Below are 10,307 nucleotides of genomic sequence, written 5' to 3' on the forward strand. Positions count from 1 at the left end.
ACGTGTTTCTTGCACGGATTTGAGTAAACTCGTAACGAACCACTTCGGATTTGAATAGACTCGCAACAAACCACTTCCCGAGCAGTCTCACGAGGGAAGCTTTAAATGAGATGGGTCAGACCACCAGGGGCACGAGCTATTTTTGTTAGAAATATTGATCTTACGTGTGCACCCGGTCAGGAGTTGGCTCGATCAGGAGATAGGGAGGATGCGACAGAAGTACGAAATTCCGATTGTTCAGAGATTCAGTCATCCAAAATTTAAGGAATTTCACCCAAAAATCTCGAAATTTTCTTTCTCAAGATTTTGGCCGAAATTACTGAAAATTTCGGGCGAATTTTGTATGAAATAAATTATTATTTTATATGATTTCGTCAGATTTCAGCCGAAATTTCTTCGGTTTCGGTGAATACTGATTCCGAAACTGAAATCTGAAGCCATGTTCCCAACCTTAAGTCACACCTGCGGGCATCCACCTCTATATTTAAAGGAGGAAATGATTTAAGGATGCTCATGCAGTCCAAAAAGAGCAGCATGCCCATATGAATAGATGATCTAAACAATTCATTTATCCGTCCCCATCTTAGACTCACCATGCGCAGAAAAATGGGGGCCATAGGATCATCCCAACCTTCAATTTGATATTTTTATATAGGCCACAAATCGAAGGATTGGAATTATTTTACTGCCCCCGTTTTAGGGCATGGCCTATAAAGGGAGGGAGGGGGGGGGGGGGAACAAAAAAAAAACAGATGGTTTAGATCATCCATTCATGTGGCCCAGCTGTACCTGTACTTTTTGCCCTGTACCACCCCCATAGAGTGTTCAATGAAGTACCTGTTACAATTTCCTTTGTTTTTAAGTTTATATCTAACAAGTCGTTTTCTCCTTTGAAAATTTTAGGTTTGTTAGGGGCTAACAAGCTAATTATTTGTTAGCTTGAATGATGACTTTGAAAATCACATACAAATCGTCAAATCCAATAAACTAGATATTATGTGAACCAAACTTTCTTTATATCAAGAAACATAGGTGTTAGGTGGAACCAAAATTTCGGTGTGTCATGACCTCTATCAATAGGAAACCACTGCTAAAATCCGTTCTGAAAATAAAGATGTGAGTGAAAATGACTGATGATTTGGTCATTTTTACAGTGGTTTTGGCATTTTCTTACTCCTAGCCTTGTGTTTCTTTGGAAGTATAAAAAAGGACCCAGTTTTGTCTATTTTACTGTGATTTTGGCGTTTGATGGGGATTCGAGCCTTGTGTTTCCTTGTCTTCTTCTGCACGTGTCATGATTGTGACCCGTCTTTATGTACAAAAGGAATTCCATGTGTTGCTAGCAGTGCTCTTAACAAATATACCATATATGTTAAGGAAATAGAAAAGACTAAATCATGTACATGCAAATCTTCTTTATTAAATAACATGGAAATGGAAAAAATTCTATAGCTAAGTTTAAGTTTTCATAAACTTAAATCCTACTTTTCCTAAATGAAACGACTTTGCTCCCTTAAATCCTAAGTTTCATCCATGGTTTAAAATTTCGGTTTCGGTAACCGTTTCTGACCCCATAGAAAACCGAAATTTCGGCGAAATCCGAAATTTGGTATTAAGAGTCGAAATTTGGGTTTGAAATTCTGAAATGTTGTAGCAACTTTTTTTTATAAAAAAATGGCAGTAACCGAAATACCGAAATTTCAGCCGAAATTTTGTAATTGGCGAAATTCAGAATTTCGGCGAATTTTGGTTTCGGTCGAAATTTAAAACCATGCTTATATATCTTACTTTTCATAAATGAACCCCTTACTTTTTAGTGGGGGCAATAAAAACCAAAATACCCAAGTTTAAGTCTCTCTCTCTCCCTCCTAACAATGATATGAAATATGAAATGCCACAACACTTACCCACTTACCTTATGTAGAATGGAAAAAGTTAAATCCTTGTATGTAACTGATTCATTCAATAACTTTCTCTTTGTGAATTGCATCCAAGAATGTGACGAATTTGGTAAAAAAGTGTCATTTACTTTGACTGTATTTGTGTGACAATGATGTATTTTTGCTAAAATATCCAATAAAATAGACTAAAACGACAAGGGTTGATCCTCAGAGATCAGAAACAAAAAATTCCAATGGAAACTCAGAAATGTGCGAGGATGGCATAAATGAGAGGTGATGCATCTTTCCATTCTGACAAGATGAGCAAAACATATCTCCTTTATTTTTCATAATAGATGATTTGTACTTAGGAGCCTCTGCACTAATTGAGAAGCTGCCATTGAAGGAACACTGAAATAACTTCATTAAAAGAGAAGGAAAAAAATCAAATGGGACGTATCAAGAGTGTATGTACATGGTAAAGTTATGATTTGAGAATTTCACTCTTGCCTAGGCTAGGTGACGTTAGAAATTTCCATCAAAAGAACATTTCATGGGTAGAAAGTAAAACCCCCATTTCAAGAATAATAGAATAGCATGCCCCTTGATTTTATTATATCAACCACCACCTTATGTTGCTTTTGAACGCAAAATCAAAATCTCATTTACATCAACAATTTATCTTTCTAATTGAGAACAGTAGTGTTCTATTTACCATAATTTATCACTTAAAATGAAATTTACTTACCCTTCTCCTAAGATTTGTGGTGACAATCATGACACCTGATGTCAACTTTGGAAAATATGGTGGGCTCATCGAGACCGTGCAACGAATCAATCAAGTGCATCCGCAATGAAGCCGGTCCTTTGGCCATCTCCATCCCTAGCTCACCAGCAACACTGAAGATGGAGAGTGCGGAAGCTGTCGCTTCAAACGCGTGTGATGGGTCAACTGCAACAAAAGCAGCGATGAGGGCTGTAACAGCGCACCCGGTTGCTGTAATCTGTTGCATCATGGCGACACCATTATGTGCACCTACTACTCGACGCCCATCTGTGACAATATCAATAGCTCCGGATACAGAAACTACGGCGCCACTGGATTGAGCCAAGGATTTTGCTTCTTCGATTGCATCCATGGATCCATGGGAGCTGTCCACTCCCTAGAGAATATTAAGCACGGAGTCAGTACTTATATATGGATATAGGTATAGATATCTCGATAGATAATGATCTTTCCATCCACTTTGTTTGTCATTTTTAGGAAAAGACGGTCAAAAGCGAGTGGAGCTGCAGCGAAATGAGGTGACAGTATCATTTCCTATATAAGTAGTTGAAGGATACGAAATAGAAAGAACACTAGAAAACAATCAGTTTATTACAGTCAATAGTATAAAAGGGAAATGATATATTCGCCTCAAGTACGGATGGATGCGGTCTGCTGGCTCTGATCGACTCCCCCTACTAACAATAGAACCTCTAGTTATGACATCAGGTCGACTTCGCATACGATCGAATTGGGTTGACTCAGGCGAGTCACAAGTCTACCGACAAGATCTTCAACAAATTACAAATCTATTAGTATAACTCCTACTTTTTTTCTATGTAAGGAATCTAATTTCTTCAAGAAATCAATATTACTAGAAGATTGACCCAAGAGAACAGTAGGGGAACTCATTTTTTCAGGTCAAAACCCTACCGAAGTATAATCCATCTCCCCAACTACAACTCTTGCACATAAAAGAAATAAGTGATTCCATTAACTTTAACTAATTTCAAGTTAAAATGCTCAGGAAAGAATCCTTCCACACACTGGTCGGGTCACAAACAAAGCTAATTTCATTGATCATATTAACCAATGAAAAGAAAGAGACTTTCATCAACACAGTATGTCCTCTGAACCAAATCACATACAAAAAACAAAAAGGAGTATCCAGCCCAATCAATTTCTATGATGAAGTCAGAGGAACTAAAATGTCTCACAAAACAAGTTTAGTTCTAGCCGAAAAAATCAAGCGTAATTTACTCATAACTTGAGCTTCTGGCTCAATTCATTTCCTTGTTGATTAATTCCACCAAGAGGGATCTTTGCTTCTACCCTGTGCAACTGCAATCCCATGCCATATGTCTTCTTTTTTTAATCTAGCTCTGAGGGTAACATCTTGCTTGCAAATTGGGTTCCTGCAACTTTTGTGGCCCAAGCATCAAGCACTGTACACTTAAACTTCCATTGATTATAACCAAAAATAACTCAGTTGATTGTCCTTGATCATTACCAAGAAAGAGGCAACGAATAAATATCACTAAATCCACATTCAGCATATAATCCTAAAACACCCTCCCATTAACTCAAATCAAGATAGACCACTCAATTAGCCCATCAGCCTTTCTATAACTATTTTAAGTGCCATTACAGCATAGTCCACTCTGTGTGAACCATAAATGATTTAGATAGCTCTAGATCCCACACACTAAACCACTCGTAAGTGGTGCGACTATAAAGCCTCTTGATTCCAGGGGCATACAAAAATCAAAATCTTATACAGCCCCCACTAAACTAACACCACATTTTTTTGTGAACAGGAGCTAAGCATTAATTTAATTGCACTTGTCATCTTGTGCCAATAGAAATGATCCTTCCATTGTACACACAATCCCAACTTCTAGCAATTCTTAGACAACCTAATTAAATGCTAAAACGACAGCATTTGGATCCAAAGTTGATGGGTATCGTAAACTAGACCTAGCAAAAAATGACCCGGACCCGCGGGTCCACCGAGCCCGCCCGTAAATTACGGGTCCGGGTCACCAATCAGTGACCCGTTTGAAATTGACCCGCGGGTCGACCCGGCCCGTCAAAACTGGGCCGGGCCGGGCCGGGTGGACCCGCAGGTGCCCATAGAGAAGTCAAAAGGTTTTATTTTGGCGCCTTTTGGCCTTTTTTCCGTAATTGTCATAATTTTTGCTTTTTCTATTTAGTTTTTTCCGTAATTGTCATATTTTAGAACATTCTTAGGGTTTTTTTTTTGTAATTTTTCTACTTTGCTTCCATTTTTTTGTAATTTCTCATTTAAAACTTAGTACCCCATGATTATTATTTATTGCTAACCACCTTTTCACAAATCGTACTTCTGCCAATCTTTGCAGTTTGCACCATGTCGACAATAAGACAAATCTCTCAAACAGTCAACATAAATGGTTGGCGAAGGTGGCTAGCAAATCCCTATACAAACAAAAAAAAATCTTAAAAAATATGTCAAAAATCCGGGTGACCCGCGGGTCGACCCGGACTTGTACGGGCCTGCTCAAACCCGGCCCGGCCCGCCCGTTTGCCAGGTCTATCATAGACGTTCCTGTGGACTTATTTTAGGCGGGGCCGCACTTAGGGGGTCCCATAGGAATATTTTTTGGTATTTTATTGTTTGTAGGGATATTTTGGGGATTATTTGGGATTATTAGGGTTATTTGGTCTTTTAGGGATCTTAGGGGTATTATCTTTTATGATTGTTAGTTGCTTAGTTGCCTACAGGCTAATATATGACTTTTTTTTATTAGTTTTAATGATTAATTGATTGATTACTGACTTTGAGTTCTCCTTCCACCTCACAATTTCTTCTTCTTCTTTTTCTTTTTGAAAGTACTCTCCCTAGCCTACATCAAAAGTTTTTCCCATTAGAGGCTGAACATGACTATAATAAACTTCTTTCGAAAAAGAAGCTTTGAGATCCAACTTCAACTCCTTGGTGTGTTGGCAAAATAACAAGAACCCAATTAGAGGTACATACTCCTCTACAACTCATAAAACCATTAAAAGAATCCCACTTTAGCATCATCCGAACCTGTTTTTTTTTATTTATTTATTATTTTAAGCGTCATCCAACCTTTATTGTACTATAGACTAATTTCTATCACCAAACAAACTATTTAAACTCTATCTCCACAATGTCTATTCCTAGGAAAAAATACACTTTATACCTTAAACACCATCCACACATTGCAATAGAGAGAAGGGCGCCGCCTCATGAGAATTTGAATAAGATAGGTTAGATAGAATACATTATTTTGTAATCATGAGAATGTTCATTAAATTTCTACTCCATTCCGGTAGCACTATTGAGACTTAGTCTGGCTAAGAAACATACAAGAAACCTCAAAATTATTTTGGCTCCACCTATCCAAAATTTTCAAGGGATGAACCACACTATCGATACAAAACTATCTTAGTTCCAAAAAAAAATAGGAGAATGATCTACGATCACTGTTGAGAGAAGCTTTTTGTTATAATTTAAGAATACTGCTTCCTACTCAAGACTAGAGAAAACAATCAAGATGATACAAGAGCGATCTCAACCTTAACTTGGTGATCTTAGCCCCACTAGAAAAGGATAACCATGAGCTACTTCAGATCTCTGAGATGAAGTTCAAAAAACATTCCATACCGAAACCGAATATGTTATCTGTCCTATTATCTCATCCAGCATCCAGTCACCTAAAAACTTAAAAACCTGGGTAGCACACTAGAGCCTGATGGCCTAATCCCAAAGGTTTGAGCACCTTCCATCATACCCCTCTCATCATGGTGCATAAATAGTTTTCATCAACCACTAAAACTGAGTGTAAATATTAGCCAAACCCGACAATGCCTAAATACATCCAGTTGATTGTGATGGCAAGAAGAATTACAGTCTCAGCCTATAGCTGGCTCACTAGAAACTCGGCTTCAGAAAAAATTTCAATTATCACCTCCCAAATGAGTAAATGTTGAGCTCGTGAAACCCAATCAATTCCCTCAGGCATTACAATTATGATCAGGGTGAGTTGAAACCAATGTCTATATCTAAGGAAATAATGAGAACAAAAGCTTCATTGTCTCGTGAAGTAACATCCCAGTTCGCATCAGCTATAAAAGACAAAATTCTCCAAAGCCCATGAAAAGGATATCCCTAATCCGAACAGAAAGAACCTAAATTCTTGTAGACTGCTCTATAGTCTAGCACAACAAAACTCAAATCAATTTTTCCTTTTAGAGATAACTATCAGCAGAATCACAGATTCAAAAGTAACAAAAAGAATAAGGAAAAACCAATAGCCATAGCAGAAAAAACCAAGATACTTGTAGACTGCTCTATAGTTCCCAACAAAAACACTCAAATCAAAATTTTCTTTCTTTTGGAAAAACTATCAAGTAGTATCACAGAAACCCAATAGAAACATCAAATTCAAGCACCCCAATTCAAATTCGAAAGTAACAAAAAGAATAAGGAAAAAAACGAATAGCCATAGAAGGAAGAACCTAGATACTTGTAGACTGATCACAAAAAAAAAACTCATATCAATTTCTTCTTTTGGAAAAACTAAAAAGAAGAATCACAGAAACCCAATAGGAATAACCAATTCAAGAACCCAAATTTAGATTAAAACGTAACAAAAAAGAAAGAACTTAGATACATGTAGACTGCTCTATATTACAGCACACCAAAACTCAAATCATTTTATTCTTTCTTCTGGAAAAAACTATAAAAGAAAATCACAGAAACCCAATAAGAACATCCAATTCAAGCACCTAAATTTAAATTCAAAAATAAGAAAATACGAAAAAATTAATAGCCATATCGAAGACAAATACCAATCAAACCCAAATACCAAAAAAGAAAAATCCAGCATAAAAGGCATAAAAAAGCAAATATCTCGATCTTACCTTGGTGGGTCCTATGGAAGCATTGGAAAGAGCAATAATCTCTGAGGCGTTTCCCCTGATAACGGTGGGACTAAGACTGACGAGGTCAAGACAAGCATTCATACGGAAATCCGAAGCTGAAACTGCAACAGGGTCGAGAACCCAAGGCTTTTCTAATTGGGTTGCCAGATAAGCAGCGGCCTTCATGGATTGGACCCAATCAGAGGAGAGGGTGCCAATATTAATACATAGGGCATCAACATGAGGAGTGAAATCTTGGATCTCTTCAAGGCAGTGAAGCATGGCTGGGGAAGCCCCAGCCGCCAAAAGGGTATTGGCTGTTATATCCATTGAGACGAAGTTTGTTATGCATTGGACAAGAGGTGAGCGTTTTCGAACACTGGTCATAAATTCCCACGCCATTAGACCCCAAACTTGTTCTGATTTAGGACTAGGAGGACCCTTTTCATTTGGCTTCTCTTCTGCCATGGGTTTTTCTGTTTCTCTCTTCTGAAAACCCGAGAGGAGGAGGATTTCACAGACTATACATATGGGAAATGTTATCAGCACTACTGTATTTTGATGAGGGCACTCCTCACTTTATTCAAAGTAAGATATGGCCGGCACCATAGGATGATTCACCCTCAGTGAGGAGTGCGCTCATAACATTTCCCTTTTTTTATCCGAGGTCATAGTTCTACTAGGTGGACGATCACCGTTGGATCGATAATGGGTCTCTCATTAGAAATTTGTGTAATCAGATCGTTGATCTTGATGATCATTCACGCAGCTTCGTCTGGTTGCTAGTAAAAAAATTCCGTTGGAATTTTGTGAAAAAAGGGATGAGACAAGAGAGGAGACAAGCATTTATTAGACAATGGTGTTATTATGAGTGGATAGAAACGAGAGAGAGCACTATTCAAAATTATATGGGAGACTTCCAAAGTAAAGCTGATGTCACCACTCAAATGGATATTTTTTCTTTTGCAAGCAACCAAGGGGACCTATATGGTTCCCACTCCCCACATCATGCTTAGATAAAAGCCTACAAAATTATGTGGCTTCTCTCAGCATGAAGACCCAATAAGTCAAGGGAACCTAATCGGATCATTGTTCAAGGTAGTGGGTCAGCGGCCCCACATCCATCCACATGGCAGACAACACGTGGGTCCAAGAGTTACGTTACCCAAAAAAGATTCTTAATCTTTTATCGCATTTTACTTGGGATAATGATGTCCGTGTAGTTATTCACCTTGAATGGCCCATCGGCTAGGGCTGGTATTGAGTGGGTGTCTGATCGTGCAGCCAGTGGATTTCAAGTGGGGGTGTGAAAATAAACTAAAATTAAGAGGACAAAAGTCCATAAATTGGGTTATTTATGATGGATGTGATTTTAGAGCTATGTCGTGTCTATGATGATCCCACAAAATAGACCATCAGATATGATGCCACGTCAAGGACGAGATTTGCCACGTCGGAGTCCGGTTTCACACACATTCCTCACCTGAAGAGAGAGACCTGCCTTACATGGGCATTTTAACTTTAAAAGATAGAAATACTCCCATTTTGCACTCTTTGCATGTGAACGCACTCACATATCAACTAAACTTACAATAAGGGCCCGTTTGGATACCCTTTGGAGGTGAATTTGGATTTCCAAAATCCATGGATTCAAAATCCAAAATTTTAAAATTCAAAAATTTATAAATATGCCGTTTGGATGACCATGTATAGATTTGGATTTCAAATCTAAATTAATTTTTTTTTGTTTGGATGCTCTTTAGATTTGAATTTGAAATCTAACAAAATCAAAAAGCCCTAAAATACTTGACATAGCAACATTTCAGCCATTTTCCATGATCCATGGGTATTCTAGTCATTTTACCCTATATGAGGCTATTTTGATCATTTTTTATGTCATAAGGGTGTTTTAATCATTTTCCATGACTCAGGGTACTTGGTCATTTTCACTCGGTATAGGTGTATTCCGGTCATTTTGCATGACCCAGGGGTATCCCAGTCATTTTACCTAATATGGCATATTTTTATATTTTTTTTATCTTATGAGAGTATTTTTAGTCATTTTTCATGAGCCATTGGTCATTTTTACTTGATATAGGGGTATTTCAGTAATTTTTATGATCTTGGGGTATTCTAGTCATTTTACCCTATATGAGGTTATTTTGATCATTTTTTTTTCATAAGGGTATTTTAGTCATTTTGCACAACTCAGGAGTATTTTTTTCATTTTTACCTGGTATATGGGGTATTTCAGTCATTTTGCCTGATCCGGGGGTATTCTAGTCATTTTACCTGATATGGCATATTTTTATCATTTTTATCTCATTAGGGTATTTTTAGTCATTTTAGTCATTTTTTATGATACATGGTTCATTTTTACTTGATATAAGGGTATTTTAGTAATTTTCCATAATCTTGGGGTATTCTAGTCATTTTACCCTGATCATTTTTATGTCATAAGGGTATTTTAGTCATTTTGCACGACTCGGAGGTATTATTTCATTTTTACTTGGTATAGGGGCATTTCGGTCATTTTGCCTGACCGGGGATTTTCTAGTCATTTTACCTAATACGGTGTATTTTGATCATTTTTTAATGTCATGTGGGTACTTTAGTCATTTAACACTTCTTTGGTATATTTTGGTCATTTTAACCCCTTACAGATCACATTTAGATTTATAAATAACCTCTCGCAGAAAGGATTTATAAATTCAAAAAATTACACTAAC

General features: G+C 37.4%; 1 protein-coding gene across 1 annotated transcript; it reads right to left on the reverse strand.

Annotated features, from left to right (window-relative positions):
* Positions 1-2,465: 2,465 nt before the first annotated feature.
* LOC143862449 (hydroxyethylthiazole kinase family protein) lies at positions 2,466-8,181 on the reverse strand. The gene is made up of 2 exons (XM_077373502.1): positions 7,579-8,181; positions 2,466-3,043 (listed from the first exon to the last, which is right to left on the reverse strand). The coding sequence occupies exons 1-2, from the start codon at positions 8,044-8,046 to the stop codon at positions 2,636-2,638; spliced, it is 876 nt and encodes a 291-aa protein (XP_077229617.1). The 5' UTR covers positions 8,047-8,181; the 3' UTR covers positions 2,466-2,635.
* Between the last annotated feature and the right edge of the window lie 2,126 nt (positions 8,182-10,307).

The sequence above is a fragment of the Tasmannia lanceolata genome, unplaced genomic scaffold, assembly GCF_043159265.1.
Source record: "Tasmannia lanceolata isolate RefF3 unplaced genomic scaffold, GAP_Taslan_0.1 ptg000037l, whole genome shotgun sequence".
Lineage (NCBI taxonomy): Eukaryota > Viridiplantae > Streptophyta > Magnoliopsida > Canellales > Winteraceae > Tasmannia > Tasmannia lanceolata.

Excerpts from the sequence above, each read along its gene's own strand:
- LOC143862449 (XM_077373502.1), bottom strand. The coding sequence starts at position 8,046 with ATGGCAGAAGAGAAGCCAAATGAAAAGGGTCCTCCTAGTCCTAAATCA. Across the intron at positions 3,044-7,578 it reads CTTCCATAGGACCCACCAAG|GGAGTGGACAGCTCCCATGG; the intron begins GTAAGATCGAGA and ends AATATTCTCTAG.